Genomic DNA, 23,936 nt, shown 5'->3' with positions numbered 1-23,936 from the left:
AGATGCATCACCCTCCTAGCGCCATGTTCTGTGCAGACCATGCAACAACCCGCTCCCTGGATGCACCTTCAGGCTCAGAGAGCACAGGGCGCCCTCTGGTCACTTGCTTTGCCACACAGATGGGCAGAAATTCTGGGGTGGGGGGGGAGAGAGCGGACTCTATGTCCAGCAGACATTTGCTGAAGAATGTATACGTTTCAATCTTTCAAGGAGTCGATGTCAGGAATTAATCATCACTGAAGTGCTCTTTAAAGAGAGTAAACATCTGGAGCCACAAGTTCTACATATCAGAAACAAGAGCTCTGGCACCAAATAAAAAATTAAAGACCTGAAATGGAATCAAGAGGCGTAAGTGTAGCAACTGCTGCCAGCCTGGGCTCAGCCACCCACCCCACTGGAGAATTCGGCCTAGATTCAAAGGCAGAAACTGAAGTAGAAGAGGCAGCCAAGGACAAAGGCATACCCAGGGGCATTTTCCAGGTCCAAAAAGGATAACCTAATGATTCATTGCAGATACAGCCATTTCTCTCAACATACATATACCGGGAAGTCACAGCCATTTAATTTGCAGTTTGTGCATACACAAGAAATAAGACACATGTGCCAAATATATGAAGCAGCCTGGAGATCCAACGCAAAGCTGGCGCTGAGTCCTATACGCAGGTCTGGCAGGATGCCTCTGCTGGAAGCCTGTCCCTTTTAGGGACAACGTATCCTTGCTGGTTACACAGGAAGCTGCCCTATACTGAGTCAGGCCACTAGCCCACCTGGCTCACCACTGCCTACACTAACAGGCAAGAGGCTCTCCGGGGCTTCGGACAGGGAGTCTCGCCCAGCCCTACCTGGAGATGCTGCCATTGGGGATTACACCTGGGACCTTCTGCATGCCAAGCAGGTGCCCTACCAGTGAGCCAGGGCCCTTCCCCATCGGTTCCTCTCAATCCTTTGCTAGGAAGAATGCATATTTCCCCAAGGGGCAGCTCAGCAACAGCCCATGCCATGGCAAGGCCACCCTGGCCGAGAAAACCCCATTTCCTCGGCAGGGCTTACCTGCTTTATGCTGGCAGGCTGGGGCTTCGCTGGGACTCTCTGCGCAGCCTGAATTCCCATTGCCTCCTTCTCCCTCAGAAACACTCTCGGCGCCATTACGAATGGGCTCCCCTTCCTGCTCGCCGTTTTCTTCCACAGCTTTTGCTATTTTAGGGTCAGCGGGGCAGTCCCTCCTGGGACAAGGCTTCTGACTCATTGCCTCTTGTTCCGATTCAAGTATTTGGTCACCTCCAGGTTCCGTTTCTGCTTTAGGCTGAAAGCACAAGCAAGCCCAGGATTAACATCCCTTCCTCTGGCCAAGTACTCAACGAACAAAGCCGCACAACAGCCTCTATCTGAGGCCCGGATGGAGACTCCCAGGCCTGGGAGTCAAATGCGGCTCTCCAGGCCCGACACCTCCCCAACTCACACACACACTGGCTGGAATGGTCCTTCAGCAGCGGCAATACTCCTTGCTTGCCTAGATGGGGAGCAGTTGCAACCTCTGACTTCTGTGCAACTGTGCAAAGGGAACAAGTCACATCTGTTGCCCCGCCCATTTTCCTGCCTCTGGCCCACCCACCACTAGCTAGTGGCCCCTGGAAGGTCACCCATGAGGGAACATGGTCCTCAGGCTGGAAAAGGCTCCTGATCTAGGGAACCCCTAGCAAAATAAAATTTTATGGTATTAAAACCATGCAGGTCTCTGGTTTCTATCACTTCAGAATGATTTCCAAAGCAGCGGCAGCATCTATGCAGCTGACCCCATCAATACAGAGTCAGTTCTAATAAATTAAAAGCCCCATTAGAAAATCATACGCCAGCCTTCACCAACCCAGTGCCCTCCAGGATGTTCTGGACTGTATCAGGCTGGCAGGTGTTGTAATCCAAAACATCTGGAGGGCACCAGGTTGGTGAAGGCTGCTGTACACTTAATGTTCTCTACAAGGTGGAGGCGGCTTGAGGTGGCTGGATCTAAAAGAAGGCAAAGTTCTGGGCACCGCCTGACTAAGCGGGCTCACCTCGAAGGCCAGATAACCCACGGAACCCTTGCCACATGGATGACAACCAGTGGCTGCCTACCGCCGCTTGTGATTCTCTCCCTCTTCCCACCCCCCCTGCATTTCTTGTCCTTACCTCGGGCTCAGCCTCCACCCCCTCCTCGGTGGCCTGGCTCTGCTCTTTTGGTTTCTTCCACGTCTTTGGTGCAGTTACAGCTGTCTGGGCTACAAGACAAGTTCAGATGGGTTATTTGCCAAATTCAGAGAATGCCTGGAACAGAACAGCCTTGAGCACGGCTCTACTTTTCAGCAGGCTCTTTCCTTCTCACTACAGAGGGAGAAACAGCAACCTGTCGCAGCCTCATGAAAGCTGCTTTAAGACAAGAGGGAATGGATTGTATTTCACTGCTTCAGTTTCCATCTGCAACAAGGGAAGGAATTAAAAGACATTCTAGTGCTGCCACTGGGTTTCTGCCCCTCTTCAAAGGTTTTGACAACATACGCAAGGATTGGCTGACCCTCTGTTGCCTCTTCCTTGGTCCAAGACAACACACAGCAATTGGGAGAAATCAACATGGCCTATGCAAGTCCTCTTATGAGGCCTGTGATATCGGCTCAGGTGTTGCAAAAAAAACCTTTGCAGAATGAACTCACACTGAGAGCAAAGGATACAGCAACTGCAGCTTAAAAAAAACTCCTTGAAAAGTTAACTCAAGTGTGGTTGTGACCTGAAAGAGAAGAACCCCCCCCCCAGTATCTCTTTCTCTCACAGACACACCTATCAGAGTCAAAGCACAGTGAAACGGTGTAATTCTGTATCTCTAACACAAGAGGGCAAACATCCGTAGTGCATATGCTGAGAGGAGGCTTTGGCAACTCAGAAGTGCAAGTCCTTCTTTGCTCAATATTGTTTCTGTTGGCAACTAGAGCAAAAACAGGCCATGCTTCAAACACCTTGAAATGTGCTGAGAGGTTAGCAGCTTGTTAACAGTGCATTGGCTTGAAGGACCCAGTGGACCCAGAGAGTGGTGCTCAAGGTCTGGGTTCGAGAGCCTAGCCGAGGGTGATGCAAGGAAAGGAACAGAAGTGTGTGTGTGTGGGCACTGTGGGGTGTGACCCACAGGCAAGAGTGACGCAAGCTGGTCAAGGCGGCATCCCTCAAGAACCTAAGAGCAGCCCTGCAGGTGGATCAGACCCAAGTGGGCCCACACCCCACACAGGCCACCCCCGTGGCTCCCGGAAGCCCATGAGAGGAGGAGTGGACCTCTCTCGTGTGACTGGTATTCAGAGGGATGGTGCCTCTGAGAAGCAAAAGCCAGGGTGACCTGACTGGCCTCATCTTCCATGAATTAGTGTGTGTGGGGAGTGCATTTTAGCTGGCAAAAAAAAAATCAGTCATACCCAAGCCTCTTTCTGCACCAGTACAAATAACCCCCACACAAACCCATCCAGGAAGACCTAACCACAACTACAGTTGCTGGAACATGTGCAAAGCGTCTGCAGAAAAACATACAAAGGATCAGGGTAATGAATGACTTGTAGGTGTTATATGAAAATGTTAATGTTTTATATGCATTTTTTCTCTTTGGTATAATGTGTGTTTGTTTTTAAACGTAAGTGACTTGGAAACCTATTAGGAAACAAGCAACTAATAAGCTGAATCATCATCAACAACAATAATAGTAGAATGTCATTTCAACAGCCAGCTTCTAACCCACTTCTAACCACGAATGGCCAAACAAAGCCACGAAGCAAGTATAGCGCCTGTGGGCACACGCACGCTGGGTTGCCCACTGAATTGGAACAGGCTTAACTACCCTAACCCCAACTATCTCCCTGCTTCCAATCACAAAGTTTAGCCTTGACAAAGCAGGCGGCAGCAGCAGCAGGGAGAGGCCTTTGGGGCAGGCGTCTTCCTATGTCAGCAAAGAAAGGAGCGGAGGAAGAATCAAGCCCCCCGTGATGTGCCTTGGCTGTGAACGCACCTTCTCAAACCAACACACAACACACCCCAGGCTAACAGTTCAGCAGTTCAGAGGCAGCCTCAGTATAAGTCACTGCTATTAAAACGTTTCCAAGAGGCTTTTAATTACTGACAGCCATAAAGCCCAAACCAGTATCTCTTGGCTCCCTCCAGGCACCTCCAATTAACTGCAGAATTTGGGAATGAAGACGGCTGCACCACATCCAGGGGGCTGTACAGAAGACAAACAACACCCCTTAGAAATGCTAAGGATTAAGCAGTATATGTAAACTCCTTCAATAAACACATAAAAATAAAATAAAACCCATGCAAGGGAGGCAACACACGTGGGATTCTTCCACCAGAACAGGAACCAAAAATCCTGGGTCCTTCTGCAAACCAGCTAGCACTGCCCACCAATGATCAGGGGACAGGTAGGAAAGGACTGAAAGGAAGGTTTATGGATGAAACCTGAGGCTTCACTGGGGCAGAGCACTGTTGCCATCTTTTCATGATGCGATGGCAGAAGACTATGACATATAGACATGTCAGGGCTCAAGGGAACCCCCCCCCCCGGGGAGTGCAAGCCTGACCCATATGGACAGTCAGGGCTTCAGGCACAGGTCAAGGGCCTGGGCAAGAGGGAGGTGTGGGAAGGAGCGACACTCTCCCACCCCGAACTGCCTTCTCATATCTCTTCCATCAGTGGTGGCAGCAGCAGGAGAGAGGAAGCTGCCTCACAGAGTCAGACCCTTGGTCCATCTAGCTCTGTATTGTCTGCACTGACTGGCAGCAGTGGCTCTCCCGGGTTTCAAGCAGGAAATCCTTCCCAGCCCCACCTGGAGATCTGAATCAGGGGCCCTTCTGCATGCAAAGCAGGGGCTCTGCTGCTGAGCTCCTGTGACCCTTCCCAACGTTTCCAGCCCAAGTGGAGAGTACAGGGTCATCTGTAGGCAGACCAGAGAGCCCCCGAACAGGAGGGAGCATCTGTACTTGCCGAGGGGCCAGGAACTGCACCAACATCCTCATTTGATTGGGAACGGCAGTTGCAGCAACGGAGAGCCCAGAGCTATGTCCCAACGCTGTGAGCATCTCCTTCTGGCAAAGAGGCTCAACAGCCACACAAAGGCCAATACTCCCCTTGCAGCACAACAGCTGCTGGCTTTGCAAATCTCCACCTCAGCGCCTGCCTAGGAGGGGAACTGCACGCTCAAAGCAGAACACAGATGGGAGGAAAAGCTTCACAACCTTACTTGGATCAATGGATTGCTGGTTGGTTTGTTGTTTCTTTTTGGTAGGATGGAATCAATCAACTTTTATTTTAACGGGGACACTTTTCTACCGGCTAGCCCAACTTTCACAATATGATTTGTAAAGGAAATGCAGAAAGGAGGGTGTCCTCTCCAGGTATGCCACCCCTACAGACACAAACCCAGCCTGCTGGTTTCATCAAATAGTACCAGAGGTCCAACAAACACCGAACACCAGTCCTGTGGCAACGTATGGGGCCCTTGAGCACCTGCCAGGAGACCGTAAAGGAGAGCGAAAGGCAGCACCAGTGAGCAGCAGAGGAACTGCCAAAAAGCAGGTCACACACCAGAGTCAACATGTTGAAGGGAAGGAGTCGCCCCTGACGGTCCCTCGAGGCCAGCAATGCTAACGGCACTGCCTGAGCCCTGAGCCTCCAGGCAGTGCAAGGGAGGCTGGGGGCAAAACAGAAGGCACTTGGAGGAGGAGAGGGGAAGAGCCATTCTGCTGCTGGATGCGGACACTGACAGCTCTGGCAGGCTCTGCAGACGGTCTGCTCCAAAGCCAGCCGGCTCAGTGCTTTGCAATCAGCTCCCTTCAAAGTCTCCCGTCCCCCCTGCTGCTCCCACATTCCTCTCCACCCTCCTGACTCTGCACTCCAACCCTCCACACGCCTCTCTCTCTGAATCCAGCACAGGCATAGAAAGCCGCCCCCCACCCTTCCAGCCTGCCTTCTATGGAGCTGACACAGAGCCGGCACCACCTGTGACCTGCCTAGTCAGACGCAGCCCAGCAGCCACGTAGATGGGGCTCAGAAATCCCCCTGGGTCTGTGAAAATGGGGTGAGAGTAGGAGATGGGGGGTGTCATGTCCTCGGCAGGTCACCGTACACTCAGCGCAGCGCCCACCCACTTCTCCCCATCCCCACAAATCATACTGAAGAAGAGAGATTCTGGCTCACTGGCTGCTCCCAGATGCGGCTGGGAGGACGGCAGGCAGGCGCTTTGCGGCATGCCACGTTCTCTACAAAACACCAGTGTCGTTGGAGCCACTGGCTGCCTCCCGCAACGTTTGTTACGTAGGGAGGAAGCAGAGGTGAAGCTACTCATTCATGCCATTTGGCTTTAGTGAGTCCTGATTGGAGGACGGCCTCTGGATGCTGCAGGGGGAAGCTTTCTCTATCGTGGGGCTCACTGACCTTCCCAAGGTCCTTTCAACACCCAGGAAGGAGAACTGAGGGAGAATCCCAGCCCGCCCCCCAGCACAGCTTTCCACTTTGACAGTTTGGGCACAAAGGTGCCAGCCTTGACGGACAGGCATGGACAACATCTAGTTTGTCTCCAGTAAATGGTTCACACCAGCCTTTGTCTGCCTGGCACCCTCCAGATGCTGGTAGGGGCTAATGGGAGTCACTGTCCAAAATGCAGGAGGCACTGGGCTGGCAAAGGCTGACTTGAACAGGGGATGAGCGAACGCAGAGCTCCAATGAGCAAAGCCCTTCCGCCCACAGGCCGTGGGAGAGAGCACCACACATGAAGGCGAGTCTCTTCTGAAGGACAAGGGAACACAGAAGGCAGTGGCTTAAACTGGTGCGCAAGCTTTACGGAAACTCTCTCCTTCCCTCTATTTATCCACCAAGGAGATTAAACAGACACGTTCATGAAGTGCCCGAGTCTGAAACCCAAAGGCACCCCTGTGACCTGGGCTGGCCGCTTCCACTCAGAATCAGATTTGATGCCAAGACATGACACAGACATAACTTCTAGTCCAGATCTATTTGCTTCCCACTGCCTCACCTTCCCTAAATCCTCACAAGCCACCAACATCCCAGAATTTGTTTCTATATGTGGGAAGAGGTAAAAGAGAGAGATCTTTAGGACTGTGCAGCTACAGAAAACTAAAAAACGGGTGGGGGTGGGCGGAGGGAACCCACCTCAAACTGAAGAGGTGCCCTCTCTGATAAAACACGCAGTTAAAACGCCAGACATATTTCTCAAGAGACACACTGAAACTTTCAAGATGAAATGGAGAGTTGGCAGAGTTGTGGCAGCTGATGACCTGTACAGCCAACAACCCAACCCCCCCCCAAGCTGTCCAGGCTCCCAATTAGCCTATGAGGTTCAGCGTCTGCATGCTCTCTTTTAAGAGAACATCGCAACTCGCTGTGAATCCGCTCACCTGCTGCAGGGCCCTTCTTGGGATTCAAGCCCTGAGACTCCAGGGCGTCTTCCTCTGGCCGACTGTCCACCTCCACCTCTTCTTCCTCCGGCGTTTCTTCCATGTCTTCGCTAAGGGTAGTTCTTGCGGTCTCCTCTCCTTCTACATCCCCCTGAAGAGCAGGGAGGGCACCAGGTAGCGGAAGAGGAGGAGTGGTAGTGCTGGCAGCAGCAGCAGCAGCAAAAAGGGGAGGGCTGGGAGGCATTGGGGGCGGAGACGGGGGAGGAGACGGGATGGTGGGAAGAGTAACAACGGAAGCAGAAGATGGCACACTTTCCCCTTCGGCCAGTGGTGCTTCCGGGCTCTCCAGCTCCACAGCCAAGGGCACAACCACCTCCGGTTCATCTAGTTCTACGACGCTGTCAGTCGCATTTACCCTTTCACTAACTCCATTCAGTTCATTAATTAAAGTAGTACTAGCAGTCACTTGGAGATCGTTAGGGACTATTCTAGGGGGCTCCCTGCCTACATCAGCGGTGGCTTCTTCGGTCGGGAGGCAGGCGGGTACTTCCACGCAGGGCGCAGCGCTAGGAAGAGGGGGAGCCTCTTGCTTCAGTGAAGCGAGTTCGCATCCATCCTCTGAGTCTGCCACAAACATTGGCTTAGGAAGAAGAAGAGGGGTGGCAGCAGCAGATGCGGTGGCAGCAGCAGCAACGACTGCAACAGGGGAGGGCAAAGCCATGAGAGGAGGCTCTGAGGAGGTCTCCGAGGAGGCAGGGGTCTCCGCTGTCAGGCCCGTTTGATCTTTTCTCTCTCCACTAGGCTCTGGTCTGAGGGCAGGGGAAGGAGATTTTAATACTGGATCTGCTTTAGGCTTCTCTTCTGGGGAAAAGGAAAAAGGAAGAGTTAAAAAGACCACTAGCCTCATCAAATCAGACTGAGCTCGCATAAGCAATCAAGGGTTCCCTCTTACCAAGAGAACTTTTAGGGGGGAAACCTACAGAAATCCCCACTCATTTACCTGCCTCACCAAGTCCTTCATTCCCAACACTCCAGGTGACTACAGGAGAAAACAGGGACTAGGCAAGAAATGGGCCGCTGTTTTCTGTTGTGGGACAGACAGGGCCAAGCTTGCTTGCTACCTGTTCTGCTAAAGACACACCTCTTTCCCCTGGCCTCTGGCACCTGCATGTTTTCACTACCTACCCTGTTCTGTGATTGTAATTTGTTTTAAATACTGAATTTTAAATTGTTGTAACCCACCCTGGGGCCTGCCGGTGAAGGGCAGGCAATAATAGTAATAATAATCCTCTAGGATGCACACCTTAATGTGGTGAGGGGGTTTGAGAGTATCGAAGAAGGTGAGAGCAATCCATCATGAGTCTAGACTCCTAGCAGGGGCACCCAAGGTGGAATGGTCAAAGCTGAGACCTCAGACTAAGATGCATCCAAACTCAGAGGAAGGCACTGGTAAACCACCTCTGAATAGCTCTGACCACGAAACAGAGTATGAACAGAGTATCCAAAATGCAACACGAGATAGTGCTGGAAGATGAGACCCCCAGGTCAGATGGCACTCAGCGAGCTACTGGGGAAGAACAACGGACAAGTACGAGTAGAGCTGTGACTAATGACGCCACTGGGTCAAAGCCGAAAGGAAGCCCAGAGTCTGATGTGCACAGATGTGAAAGGAGAGTCTGGAGTTGTATGATGTACACAACAGGAACATGGAATGTGAGAAGCACGAACCAGGGAAAGTTAGAAATTGTCAAGAAAGAAATGGAACTCATCAACATCACAATACTTGGCGTGAGTGAATTAAAATGGTTGGGAATGGGACACTTTCAATCAGGCAACTACAAAATATTTTATGCAGGCAAAGAGAAATTAAGAAGAAACGGGGTTGCTTTAATAGTGCGAAGTGATGTAGCAAAAGCAATTATGTTTATTTTTCTTTGTAAGCCGCCTTGGGGGCCTTTGGCCAAAAGGTGGGACATAAATAAATTTATAATAATAATAATAATAATAATAATAAGGAACTATAATGCAGAGTCTGAGTGAGTGATATCCCTGAGATTAAACAGGAAACCTATTACTGTAACCTTCATCTAAGTCTACGCTCCAACGGCAAACACAGAAGAGGAGGAATTGGGGAGATTTTACACGGAAGTATAGGAAGAAATTGATCACACACCAAAATAAGATGTTCTGATAACCATGGGGGACTGGAAGAACTACAAATTGTGGGGAAATGGGGCTTAGGAGATAGAAATGAAGCAGGAGACTTATTGAATTCTGGAAGCCAATAATTTGTTTCTTGCAGACACATTTTTTTAGGCAAACAAAAAGACGACTGTACACACGGACATCACCAAATGGTCAATATAGTAATCAAATTGATTATATAATTGGTATCAGAAGATGGAGAAGTTCCATACTTTCTGTGAAAACAAGACCAGGAGCAGACTGTGGTACAGATCATGAACTGGTCATATTGAAAATCAGAGTAAAGCTAAAGAACAACAACAAAGCAATCATAATGCCAAAATACAATTTAAATAACATACCAGAAGAATATAAAGATCAAATAAGGAACAGATTTGAGGCTTTAAACTTAGTAGATAGAGAACCAGAAGAACTATGGACTGAAGTCAGAGACATCATCAGGGAAAAATGCAAAAAGACAATACTTCTATTTAAAAAGAGAGAAAGACCTCAATGGATAACTGAAGAAACTCTTCAAATGGTTAAAGAGAGAAGGAAAGCAAAAGCAAAAGGAGATAGAAACACAGTCAGAACCCTAAATGCAACAACACAGCGACTAGTACGTAGGGACAAAGAGAACTATTACAATAGTTACTGTATAGAAGTGGAAGAGGACAACAAAAAGGGAAGAACAAGAGCCCTATTCCAAAAGATTAGAGAAATGAAAGGGAAATTTAAACCACGAGTAGGGATGTTGAATAATCAACAGGGGAACACACTGACTGACCGAGATGAAATAAAAGGAAGTTGGAAGCAATACACTGAAGAACTCTATAAAAGAGATGCCAGGATGACAGATTCATTCATGGAGGAACCATATGATGCAGAACCAGAAATTTTAGAATGTGAGGTGAAAGCTGCTCTTAAAATACTTGGAAGAAACAAATCACCAGGAACAGATGGCATACCAATAGAGTTGCTACAAGCTACTGAGACTGAATCTGTCCAAATTTTGACAAAAAATTGTCAAGAAATATGGAAAATAAAACAATGGCCCACAGACTGGAAGCATTCAATATATATCTCAATTCCAAAGAAAGGGGATCCCAGCGAATGCAGTAATTATCGAACTATTGCCTTAATATCCCATGCAAGTAAAGTAATGCTCAAGATTCTGGGAGTCTATTTATTTAAACTATATGCAGAACATATCATAAGGAAAGCGGGATTGGACCAAGATGAAGGAGGTGTGAAAACTGGAGGGAGAAATATCAATAACTTAAGATATGCAGACAATACCATACTACTAGCAGAAACCAGTAATGATTTGAAACAAATGCTGATGAAAGTTAAAGAGGAAAGCACAAAAGCAAGACTACAGCTGAACGTCAAGAAGACTAAAGTAATGACAACAGATTTATGTAACTTTACAGTTGACAATGAGGACATTGAACTTGTCAAGGATTATCAACACCTCGGCACAGTCGTTAACCAAAATGGAGACAATAGTCAAGAAATCAGAAGAAGGCTAGGACTGGGGAGGGCAGCTATGAGAGAACTAGAAAAGGTCCTCAAATGCAAAGATATATCACTGAACACTAAAGTCAGGGTCATTCAGACCACGGTATTCCTGATCTCTGTGTATGGATGTGAAAGTTGGACAGTGAAAAAAGTGGACAAGAGAAAAATCAACTCATTTGAAATCGGGGGTGGGCGCAATCCACGAAACTCCTAATTGACTACTACAATTTAGCATCTAATGATCTTAAATTATTCACCCCAAGAGAGCTGACCAACTGGGTCCTTAATTTCGATGAGTCGCAAGATAGATCTCGATTAGTGAGTTCCCAGTTTTCGACCTGGTTCCCCCTTTTCAAAACAAATCACTCCGCCGCCACCTACTTCTCTACCTTTTGCTGTCCACAGAAACGCACAGCATTTACAGAAATAAGGTTTCAGACAATGCCCACAGTAGTCTTAGAGGGAAGGTATAAGGGAGTACCAAGAAATCAACGATTCTGCATCTGTGGGAACAAGCAGATCGAGGACCTTCCCCATTACATGCTCTATTGTCCTCTGTATAATTCCCGGAGACAAAAATTTCTAGACTCCTTCCTAAAACCTAGGGAGGGTTTACCCCAAGAATTTATACTTGTGGACCTATTGGCAGATAATTACAAGGAGGTGACCATTGCAGTTACAAACTTTGCCATGGCAGCGAAGCGAGTAAGAGCCCAAACCGTGAAAGACAACATCAACAAACCCTGAAAATCCATGCCTATTCCATAATAGAACAAAATGTGTTTTATTGTAAAATTGTATTATTGTGTTTTAAAATGTTTTGCAATGGCCAATGGCTAGAAGCAATAAAGATTTCTATTTCTTTCTAACTCATTTGAAATGTGGTGTTGGAGGAGAGCTTTGTGGATACCATGGACTGCGAAAAAGACAAATAATTGGGTGTTAGAACAAATTAAACCAGAACTGTCACTACAAGCTAAAATGATGAAACTGAGGTTAGCATACTTTGGACACATCATGAGAAGACCTGATTCACTGGAAAAGATAATAATGCTGGGAAAAGCAGAAGGAAGTAGAAAAAGAGGAAGGCCAAACAAGAGATGGATTGATTCCATGAAGGAAGCCACAGACCTGAACTTACAAGATCTGAACAGGGTGGATCACGACAGATGCTCTTGGAGGTCACTGATTCATAGGGTCGCCATAAGTCATAGTCGACTTGAAGGCACATAACAAATAATAATAGTAATAATAATAATAATCCAAGACCAAAAAGTGGGATGCAAAAATGGAAGTCTGATGTCAAGTCTGTAAAGGCAGGCTTGCCAAAGGCCACGTGCCTTGGCACGAAGAATCGCCTCCCCACAGGAGCGGGGACCTTTCTGAACTGCAACTAACCTACATCGTGTAGCATTAGCAGTGGGAAGGCAAATTCTAGGCGCTTTTGTCATTCTTTGCCAAGACTGCTCTGAAGATGCTTATTAATGAAATGGTTATGTATTTACAAGTTGGTCAAAGGACCATTTTTAAGCTCTAAAAGCTGTGTTAGAGCTCCCTCCCACCCCCATATTTACAATTTAATTATGCATCTGGCAGACCAGGGCATGAGGGATGGAGATGCAAGGCATCTCGGTGGGAATCTTGGGATGCAAGCCCGATTCAGCAGCCAAAGCAAAGAGCGGGCCACACATCCACACACTCCTGTTGGGGGATCAACTCAGCTTCCCCTTTGGACACTCTCAGTTTAGGCAGAAAAAGAGGCAGCATCCACACGAAGCATGAATCCTGCTCTTAGATATACTCAGGCTTAAATTGCAAAAAAGAAAAGTGTATTTTAAGAGCAATTACGGTCTCAACTTTTTCATAACTCATAACCATCAGAAACGGAGCCGCCTCTGAAAGACAAGCAGCAGCCTACCATGCGCCATTATTAATAACCATTATTCTTTATTAAATTAATAAACCAACTACCTGCCCTCTTCCCAACCAGACACATTTCCTACAGCCGTCTCTGCTTGGCAAACAGAGTCAGAAGCCCAGCAGTGATTCCACCCCAGCCCCTAAAATACGAGTATCAACTTCAGTGTCCTCTTCCTCAGCTGCCCCACAGAACCGCACACCAGCTGCCGCCACCACAGTCCACAACCAGAGATTCTCTCTGCAGAGGTGTCACGTATGGGCAGCAGCAGAAGAGAGATGCCGGGTTCTCACTAGCCCTCATATGGGAGCCCATGTTGAAGGACCTGCTGGTCCTCAGAAAGCAGGCCAGTGGGGTTAACCTGTGGATGACAACTGATGCTCCGGGGTGCTATGAAAGGGGCTTCCTCTTCACCTAACGGGCACTCAAAGGATTCACAGGCCATTTATGCCCCAGCTTAATCCTTCTGAGGCTCCCCTTCACCAAAAGGGTGCTTTCCAGATGTTTTTGACGACAAGTCCCACCAGCCTTCGATGGCTGTGCTGGCTGAGGCTGATCGGAGTTGTAGTCCAAAACATCTGGAAGGCACCAGATGGGCAGAGGCTGCACTGAGGCACGAGTGCTAGGTGGACCTGGCAGATTAAAAGGTTCTATCTGTGAGAGGTCACTTGCGATAGTGTTTGCCCTAGTCTGTCTTTGCCAAACTTGAGAAACTTTGTTCCCAAATCCAGAAGATTTGCTGGGGATAGCTGTCAGTAGTCCTCAATAGACTGCTTCTGAATGCCCAAAGCACTTCATTATCATCTCAGCAAGGTCAGTCGGTACCAAACTTGTAGAAGGGAACCTGAGGCTGAGAGGTGGCAGTTTGCAGAAGGCCATCTAGCAAGAGCCGAAAACCAAAAGCGATTCACCACTCGGCCTCTTCTCTGCCACAATTCACCAGTTCTCTGAGGCCCCTCGCAAACAACTGGAACAGGGAGAGAACGCGCCTCTCAACACAGTCGCAACAGCTCTATCAACCAACCTTGTTTCGGGTCGCTAGTCACAGTGATGGGGGTGCTGGCAGCAAGGTGAGCGCTCTCCACAGTCCCGTACACCACAGGGCTGTGCTCCGGGACCTGGCTGGACAGCTGCTGGGATTTGAAGTACAAAAAAGGGTGATAATGAGCGTGCGGACATAAAAACTAGCAACATGGAACACAAGCAAGCAAGGCAGAAAGGTAGTCGGATTGGCAAAAAAAATTAAAAATAAAAACCAAGAAAAAGAAACAAGATCCACAGTCAAAAGAAGCACATGGGGACGGAGGAAGGAGAAAAGCAGGAGGAGAAAGACAGTTACTATTCACAGTAGCGAGGAAGGGCAGCACAAGCACAGCTGTCAATATCAACATCGCCTCTCCATGTAACGAGACCTGACTCAAACGTTTGGAGGAACAACCAGAAATTAGTTCTTCCACCCACCCACCCACCCCAATAATTTAAACATTACAACTGAATCCGTTTCATCTGAAATCTGCCTAAAACACTTTGTTAGAAAACACAAGACCTGAACAACAGTAACCCCACCAAGCTAAAACTGTGACACATTGCGCAGAGACGAATGCAAGGACTAGATCTGCGAGTCCCGGTAGATCCTCCTGTCTAAAGGAACTGAGGCCCTTCCCCGTGGTCCCCCACCACTGGAAGTTAGGCCCAAGACTGAAACTCTCTGGAAAGAAGCCTTTTTTAAAATGACTACTGCATTTGCCTTGCAGCTGATAAGCAGGAGAGAGACAGAGAGGAGGAGGACAAATGCCACCGGAGCACAAAGGCTACACAAGGGGCCATAGCAGAGAGCCAGGCCATCTCCAGGCGGTTACCTGGGGAGGTGTGGGTGTAGACGAGGGCCTGACTGTGGGAGGCGTGGGGTTTCTGCTTCCTCCGCCAGACATAATTTCTTCTGTTATGTCTTTGCCCCCTTGGTTGGGGTCCCGGATGCGAATCTGGAAAGAATGGAACAAACACCTGCTCAGATCACAAAAAGGGGCCAACATGCTGTGCTTAAACTGGACTCAGGCCGACCTACACCGCTTGCTCGCAGGCACTTCGGGGCACAGTGGTGTATGATCACAAGAGGAGCTTCCTTTGCAAGGCTGCCCGTGCCGAGGTGTTGCCACAGCCTCCTGGAGGGTTGACCTCCCTGGTTTCCAGAGTCTCCCTTTCGACATGCAGGCCTCAGATCCTCACTGCTAGGGCCCTCTTACCGTTTTCTTCTCACGCTTGGCTGGTGGGAGCGGCTGCTGTTGCTGCGTAGGCACTATGATGGGTGCTGACTGATACACCGGCTGGCTTGGATAGAAAGGGGCTCCTGCAGTGGAAAAAAGAAGAACCATGAGGCTCGCTCCTTTGGCTGCCTGGCTGTGGCAGAACACGCACGAGCACGTCATGCTTTTGAGGCACTGGTGAGCGTGCCTTCCGTTTTCTTCCTCCAAAGGCAAGGGATCTGCAGGCTTTGGTCCGCTCCCTACTTAGGATGCCTTAAGGGGTTAGCGTGGAAGGATGGGGCCACCTCCTCCTCAAGTCTATTGCTTGAGCAAAAACCTTATATGGCCACCAGTGGGGATGAAGTGATTTGTGAACTACATCCCTGCCGAAGAAAACCACTTATTACCGTAGGCATTGGGGAACTCTCCAGGCCCCGGTCCTGGGTAAAATGGTCCAGGCCCCGGTGGCTGAACAGGATATTGTTGTGGAGGCCCAACATACGGAGGGCCGCTGTGACGATACTGTGGGAGAAATGGCACAAGAAGGTCAGAAAATGGCAATGCACTTTGTAAGCAAGAGAAGTAAAAGTGCCACCCTCTTAAGGGCACACTTAATGAAGCTGCCTGTCACCTGGGAAAGTGACAACTGCGTACAATAAGGCAGGCATGTGGGGGTCATCCTGTCTCCCCTCAAATGTCAGCTCCTGGCCTAGTGGAAAGCGCCAAACAGCTTGTGAGAGACACACTGCCCAGCTGGTCCCTTGCAATGTCTTGGAAGCCAGGACTAAGACTGCAATCAATATGGTTCTAGAGTACTCCCTGGCTATGCTCCCCACCCACACTCACCCCAGACAGAGCGGGGAGGGGAAAGAGGCAGCGGGGGAAGCCAAACCAAAGGGTTATTGTGAAGTTTTAAAATGGGGGAGAGAAGAACATTGTGGGTTGCATCCAACATTAGGCCTATGCAGAGTAGACCCACTGAAATTAAGACTTGGCTAACTTAGGTCCATGAATTTTAATGAGTCTACTTGAATAAAATCCCATCTAATGCCACTCTGAGCACCTCCAAGGAATGATGGAGGCTAAATCGCAATAAATAAATAAATTTCAAATGCCACAGGGGAAGGACCACTGTGGTCCCAGAAGGCCCTTGGCGCATATCTGGCTGGGAAAAGACTCCCACACCTGCCCTGCCTCTCCTGCCAACCAAGAATTAAAAACTCAGCTCCCGGAATATGGAGACAAGAAGAGAACCGGAACCAGGCATTATGTTGAGGGCTTGTTTGTACCAGCTGAGTCACAGGAGAGCTGGCTTTGGTTACAATTCACGGGCAGCTGCAAATACATCACCGTCATCTCAGTCAGTGGCCAAATTTAAAAAAACAGCACCACTCACGTGCCTTCCGCCACTCCCAGCCTTATTCTACCCAGCAACCCACCAAAGCTTTAGATGCTTACCTGTGGTATACAGTATTGGGGGCCCTGAGGCATTGGATACGGCATAGGAAGGTGGTTCACCATCATGATGTGTTGATTGGTCTGATAGACTGCTGTTGGCGTTTGTGCACCAGGACGGAGGGGAGGGCTGCTGTTCTGGATCGCTGCTCTAGGAGGCTGTATTTGAGGCCTCTGGAAAAACTTGGGGGGGGGGAGGGAAGGAAGGAGCCTGATATTTTAACCAACCATTTCCTAATGGAGCAGCCTGTCACAGCCGCAGGAGCAGCGACGATGCCTTTGCCCGAGAAGGGCTCACCATGCACCTGATCATCACAACTAGATGGCCCACTTTAATCAGGGTCTCCTGGCTTACACGCCCTGTTTCCCCAGAGCAACGGTTGGAGGTGCTGAAAGGTGAGCAATTCAGCTGAGGTTGTCTTTGCACCTAGAGAGTCTTGCTCTGGAAGCGAGAGGGCTGGGCAGGAAGGGACTTTTGAAAATAAATTTAAAATAAGATGGGTTTCAGCAGGCCACTTCGATAAAGGGGTTGCCAAGACAAACACCATTACTGCATTTACATTCAAAGCAGGGTACAGGCTCGGGCCAACCCCGCACTTACCTGTTGCTTGGTTTGTTGCCTGTTAGCCATTTTGTGCGGGCTTCAAACAGGTGGCAAACCCTTTTCAGTTTTAAAATCATGCCTCCCACCACACAAGGGCCGCCCAGAAAACGAGGGCTGTGTGGTGACCTCCCCAAGACACTCAAAGGCCCCCAACCTCAACATTCAATGTGCAAAATGGTGCATCAGGCACTAAAACATCCAATCGTGAATGACATGTGATCAAGAGGCAGTGAGGCCATGCAGAACCAGTAGTGAAAGTTACCTGGATGGGTCTGAATCCTCCCTTCAACAACGAAGCAAGGAAGCGGCAGGAAACAGAAAGAAAGCCAATGGGACAGCTGACAGGTCAGTAACAGGAGGGGGGCAGGGTCCAGCATGCAACCTAAGGGCCTCCTCCTGCCACTCTCATTCCTAGCCAGTTGCTAGGGTGAGTGTCGAGGACTCCTCCCTGGCACGGCTCACCATCATGCGACAGTTCCGTGCTTTCTAAGATTATGTTTCCACTGAGGAGCAACAGCATTAGGTTTGTTCAAAAATAGACAAGTCAATTAAACGTCATCAAAAAAAGAAAGAAAACAAACCTGAAAATGACTATGATGAAAAACTGTCTGGTATTCTAACTCATCTCTGTACCCTTCCTGAGGGGCCCCTTCTCTCCAGCAGAAGAAGCCCAATGGACCCTCCACTGGAATTCTGCTGCCGTTCTCCAATTTTCCATTAAGGGGAAACAAGTTCTAAGCTTAGTGGTTAAGCACCAACTCACAATCACAAACTATCTGCAGAAAAGTGAAGGACGCAACCTGCCTGAAGATACACAAGGAGCAGAAGAGAGGTTGATGGCCACAAACAAGAACAGCCTCTCTGGCTGGTGGTTCTTTATTTAGACCATCATTAAGCCATCCTCTTCCACCCAACTTCTGTACAGAAATGGGGACACAGAGCCGGCCACTGAAGCTTTCCATCCAGTTCTCTTAAGGAGTCTAAGCACAGCTGTTCAGTGCAGCGGGATCTGGGTTTCGGGTTTGGCCTCTGCCTCAACCTCAGTTCCCCCTCTTGGAAAAGCAGGCTTCCTAACACAGTGAGACTGAATAAGATACCAACTGTGAAGCCCTCCAGACATCTGAAACTGGTACTGATGGGATTCAAAGGACTGCAAGAGAAGATTCTGCAATGGTCTAGGCCACCCCTCAAAAGAACCAACTTATTTATCTGATGGCAAAACAGAGCGGTTGAAGACAAACTTTGACCTACTGGGACAGTTTTGGGGTGAGGAAGGAGAAAAGTGGTGCTTTGTTAGTTTTCCACTTTGTTTGCTATTTGGAGACCAGAACTGGCCCAGATGCCTCTTATGGACTCAACTAGCCAAAATGTCTTGATGATCTAGCAAACACATCTAATTGCCTGACCAGTGTCAAGAGCTGCAAAAAGATACCAACATGACTGGGAACAAGATTCCCACGACTCTTACCCGCCTTCCAAATCCCAATCCTAACATCACATGCAATAGCAACAGACAGGTGAACAAATTCAGAGTACTAGGCAAATACGGCACACTATGCAGGGTCCCGTTTCAGAGATAATTGTTGTTTCTTTCTCCATTTTATCATAGCCATCAAACTATTTGCAATACTGGAGCCAGTTCCAAATCCCATCTGAAGAGCAGATTACGCCACATCAGGAATGCAAAGGCCAAGGCCAACCCTATGCAGCTGGGCATCTTACCTTGCCCTCAGCCCCCAAGGATGTTGTGGTTGAGGAGCATCCCTCCGGATGGCCCACAGGTGTGGTCATCAGTGGCATGGGCTGGAGCAATATCTCAAAATAAACCGTATCCTCTAGCAGGAGACAGGGCCCATCTGGGAAGTCAGGAGTTGTCCTGCCCAGTAGTACAATAAGACATTCCCCCCCCCGCCCCTCAGACTTCCACCAGGGACTACCAAATGCTAGAGAAAAAAGCTGGCCACAAGCATTCTTGCTCGGCAGTCCCCAAAATGAAGGGGTTTAACAGAATTCCCTGCATCTGTCCAGCTAGAACCATAGAAAGTCAAGATCTTAATAGAAAAAAATAGATTCACCAATCTTACAGGAATCAAAGGCTGCTGAGAAAAAAATCTTTCCAGTCTATGGCAAACATCCTTGCTAGTAAGCAAAGTGTTTTCACATCTCCCTCCTTTTCTCAACAATATTCACTGTTCCTCCACAACAGGGGAGTTCACAGTTGTTTCCGAAGAGCTTCATGTTGTACATCTCTGTGCAAAACACTCATGCTAATTACATCTGGAGGATTTAAGAATGAAACTGGCTCAGAGAAACTATGGTGGATCTCGTCAAAGGCAGAGTGCAGGAGCAAGAAGGACCACAGAAAGAGTTAACAATTCTCTCCCAGAAGAAGAGGCCTCCACAGCTCCCTCCATCTTCAAAGAGCAGTTAACAAGTTCAATGAGCCTCATCAAGCATCATAGTGACTGGGCCACAGTAGTTTCCAGTTAATAGCAGAAGCACACAAGTCATGCTGACCTGAACATTTTATGACACAGTAATTGCAGGAAACAGCACTCAAGAATGCTCTGCATCGTACCAACAGAGCCAGGGATGGGAAGGAATCTTAAGTTAAAACATCACCTGGCCACCAGGAAAAATGAAAATGGAAATGGACTGCCTTCAAGTCGATCCCGACTTATGGCGACCCTGTGAATAGGGATTTCATGGTAAGCGGTATTCAGAGGGGGTTTCCCCTTGCCTCCCTCTGCGGCTAGTCCTCCCCAGCTGGCCAGGGCCTGCTCAGTTTGCCACAGCTGCACAAGCCAGCCCCTTCCTTGTCCGCAACTGGGGGGCCACTGGGCTCCTTGGGACTATGCCGCTTGCGCACGGCTGCACAGGTGGCAGGGCACGTCACCCCTGAGCCACTCGCTGTGGGGTAATCTTTAGCTGGCCCTTGACGCCCAGGAGACACGAGCGGGGATTGGAACTCACACGCTCTGGACTCCCAGCCAGGCTCTCCTCCCCACCAGGAAACCCTCCACTATTCTCTATCCGTCCCGCTGCCAGGGAAATGAAAACAGAACAACAGTATGCCACACAGGTTTAAAGCGTGCTACAACCCTTTCCAAAACCATATCTAAATATAACATTAAATGTAACTTGTGAAGCTCTCAAAACGGAAAACCAAAAACATAATTAAGAATCTAACCTCACCTCAGTCCTAGCAGAGTTGGGAGTTCCTAACACACCCACATTGCATGATATGCCCCTTGCTCTCTACGACACCAGCTCAGCAACCTGCACAGCCCCCAGCGTGTTACGATGGATCAGCTTCAGCCCCCCCCCTCAAACTACTACTGCTATGGACCCTTTAGCAATAACACCACACACGGAATGATGAGATCTGGGATCTTCAGCACATGGAAATGAGGCAGCCACGGCAGTCCCACTTCAACCAAACACTGCACCCCAACAAGCCACACACCCCTCCGACTCAGCAGGCTCAAGAGTAACTCAGACGTGGGACAAGGGAGGGGAGGGGGACGACTTCCCTGAAGACATACAGCTGCATGTGGAAGACCCCAGCCCCATGATGACCCCTTGGCGTGAACTGTTTTACAGGCTGTCTGTGGGTCTACCTTTACACCATCCCAGCACACTCTGAGCCCAGGTGAAACGAAAATGCTACTCCAGGCCATAAGTGCTGTGGAAGTATGGCAGACTCGTCTGCCCATTCAGAATGGCCAAGCTCAGATATTTAAAAAAATCTCCTAAATGCTGCCCTGGAGGTGGAATGAAAGGTGTGCAGGGCCAGCCCGACCAGATAAGGGCAGGGTAGGGGGGGTCCAAAACAGAGAACATGATTTCATTACTCGGTTTTTCATTCTTGGTTCCAAATTAGCTCTACCTGCGAAAGATGTTCAAGATTTTTTAAAAAGTTGGATTCCTGCACTGGGCAGGAGGTTGGACTCCATGGCCTTATAGGCCCCTTCCAACTCTATGATTCAAAGAAATCAAGCAGCCTTTCAACTGTAGCATACATATGAAGCATTCTATCATACGGAATATCATACGTTCGCTCTTGGAAGACAAAGTGCTTGAAAGTAACCAGATAACTAAACTGGGCACCCCCTCTCCAAATGGATCTAGTAAACATCAACGTTTCCAGACCCCCAGCAGTCAGAAACCTTTGTGGCAGCAGCAGAAGATGCCAGGGAGTGCCATTAGCGAGGTTGTTAATAAATGCACGAGAATTAATAGCCATTAGAAGCTGAAGCTGGACTGCGGCATGATTGCTAGGTGACTTTCTGACAGGGGTACGAGAGAGCAAGGCACAGAAGGCAGCCCAAGGACTTAGCAGAGAGCCTGCCGGCCAAGCCAACCTCCCGCATTCCCAACCAGTTAGCAGCAAAAGGGGATAACAAAGGGAGGGGGCAAGGAGGGTACTGTACCTGATGATGATGGGCAGGTCGAGGCCCCGCTGCAAACTGAGGAGAAGCGGGAGAAACAAAGACACAAAAAGGAAAGGCACAGAGAGTCAGAAACACCACAACAAAAGGCAAAAATGTCACGCTGTATGCAAAATAAACCCACAAGGGGAAAAACCCAACAACACACACAAAAACAGTCACAGTCAAAGCTTTGCTGCAGGACAAGACACGTGCCGAGACCCCAGAGGGTCACTCTGCTGCCCGGAGGGTGCACTGCTCAAGAAGCAGGAGCCGGGGAGGGGCAGGGGAAGCAGTGGCCAAAAGTGTTATGTTAGGCAACCAAAAGGAACCTTGATGCCAGCGGGGGGGGGGGGGGGAGGATCTGCCAGAAAACCCACCGCTAGGTTATTCCAAGAACAAAGCATGACAGGCTGGCCCTTTTTGATGCACATGGAAGTGGGGTGCGGGATGGAAGTCCCTCTCTGAAGCACGGCCACATCCTGAAAGGCAAACCATCAGCATCGGGGCTATGTTGGTATGTGTCAAGCGCTCTTCTCTTTGAGAGCCCTCTAAGTGCACCTGTAGAAACCTCTGAAAACTTCACTGGGAACTGCCTCCTCTGGGGGAAAATGAGCACCATGCTGTGGCATATTCAGAGCATGGGGTGGGGGGCTGCCATTCCCCTACCAGATCTCTCCCTATTCTCTCCCTGGTACATGCCAGAAAAGCCATACTCACTATAATAGTTTTCTGAACATTAACAGAAAATCTGCTACAAACAAGAAAGCAACGGAGGAGTCTGAAAATGAGTTTACAAAAAGGAACAGACAAGCTGCGTGTCAGCAAGCATCAAGGGATGTAGCAGTGCCTTCGGATCTATTGCCATTGCCTTCTGGAAGCATCCGGAGTGAACAGGCTCTCTCTGAGCACCCCTATGTAGTTACCGTCCTCGCAAAATAGCTCCTTAAGTACCCTACTTTCACTACCAAATAAAATATTCAGAAACAGAAACAGCAGACAGCCTCTCTTTCTAGCATACAGGCCTATAGAACAGACTGGAGCTGAATCCATGCAGAAAGAGCTTGTTCCTTTTCCATAAAAATGTACAACATAAAATGTCATTCCCCTTTCAGAACCTCCACATTCCATTTAAAACCTCTGACACGGTTGAACAAACCATTTCAGACCCCTTTTATCAAGCCTCTGCAATTCTACTGACCCTTCAACTGGTGAGAAAAGGGCAAATTAAGAGCAAAGGGAAGTTGGCTGCTAACTTCTCAGGCTTAATTTTGGCACAGAAATATGGGTTAAAATTTTCTCTGCCTCTCACTGAAAGGGGGGTGGGGGTAAATAGTTGATATGAGAAGGATAAAGCATTAATGTATACTTCTGGTGCAGCAGGCTATGGGATAAAAGGTTTAGGGTTATCTACCAAGAAAACCAGCATCAACAGCCCAAAGAACAACACGGCAGGACAAGTCGTGCCCACCTGTCCAAGAGCAAGAGTACCTGTCTCCTCACTGTTCCACAGGAAGTATGATTTCTAACAGCTCAGAAACAGGAGCCAGATGTTTGCCAACTTAATAAAATTAGAGAAATACTGACAGTCCAGTAAACAAAAGTTATATGAAAATAAATAAAATCTCAACATTAGTGAAAAAAGTACCCTAGTCTATTTTGCACTTGCCACCATTGGCTAATGGCTGCATAATTCCTGTTGACAGTATTCTCTCTTTTTATTAGGTAACTGTAAGCAACAGAACAAACTGTAGTCACTGCTAGCTGATCAAGAATCAGTTTCTTCCCCCTAGAGGCACAATTCCTGCCCACCAGATACTGCCCTTGCTCCCAATTCCTTCCATGCAATTAGGCAGGGGGCCCTTGTGCCACAGGTTGGAGCTAAACTGTGGGCACCCTTGCTTTGGAAATTTAAAACAGCCACTAGCTCTTCTGTTCTGCACTTCAGCAGTTTCACTATGCTGGCCAAGCTGATTTAAAATGGGGGGGGGGAGAGAACCCTGCTGGGAATTAGAATCAAAGGAAGGTGCAAATTGACTGAAAAGTTGTGAGTCTTCCCCAACTGGAATACCCTGTTATCAGAAGCCATGCCTGGGAACGAGGAGAAGCCACTTGGATCGCAAAGGAGGCTGCATCCGGGCCCAGCCTGTGCAACGGCCAAT

General features: G+C 48.8%; 1 protein-coding gene across 20 annotated transcripts in view; it reads right to left on the bottom strand.

Annotated features, from left to right (window-relative positions):
- Positions 1-23,936, bottom strand: part of EIF4G3 (eukaryotic translation initiation factor 4 gamma 3) — a 76,599-nt gene that overhangs the window by 20,813 nt on the left and 31,850 nt on the right. For 9 of the 20 annotated variants that reach the window (XM_061600795.1, XM_061600797.1, XM_061600784.1 and 6 more), the window contains 9 exons: positions 21,778-21,813; positions 16,744-16,923; positions 15,693-15,807; positions 15,286-15,389; positions 14,902-15,024; positions 14,067-14,175; positions 7,420-8,280; positions 2,167-2,255; positions 1,051-1,303 (listed from right to left, as the gene is read on the bottom strand). In XM_061600795.1, coding sequence (XP_061456779.1) covers positions 1,051-1,303; positions 2,167-2,255; positions 7,420-8,280; positions 14,067-14,175; positions 14,902-15,024; positions 15,286-15,389; positions 15,693-15,807; positions 16,744-16,923; positions 21,778-21,813 — 1,870 coding nt within the window. The remainder of the gene's footprint in view (positions 1-1,050; positions 1,304-2,166; positions 2,256-7,419; positions 8,281-14,066; positions 14,176-14,901; positions 15,025-15,285; positions 15,390-15,692; positions 15,808-16,743; positions 16,924-21,777; positions 21,814-23,936) is intronic. The other 11 variants (XM_061600782.1, XM_061600801.1, XM_061600789.1 and 8 more) reach the window with 3 other exon arrangements.

The sequence above is a fragment of the Rhineura floridana genome, chromosome 18 (assembly GCF_030035675.1).
Source record: "Rhineura floridana isolate rRhiFlo1 chromosome 18, rRhiFlo1.hap2, whole genome shotgun sequence".
Classification (NCBI taxonomy): domain Eukaryota; kingdom Metazoa; phylum Chordata; class Lepidosauria; order Squamata; family Rhineuridae; genus Rhineura; species Rhineura floridana.
This window is presented reverse-complemented; position numbering and strand designations above follow the sequence as displayed.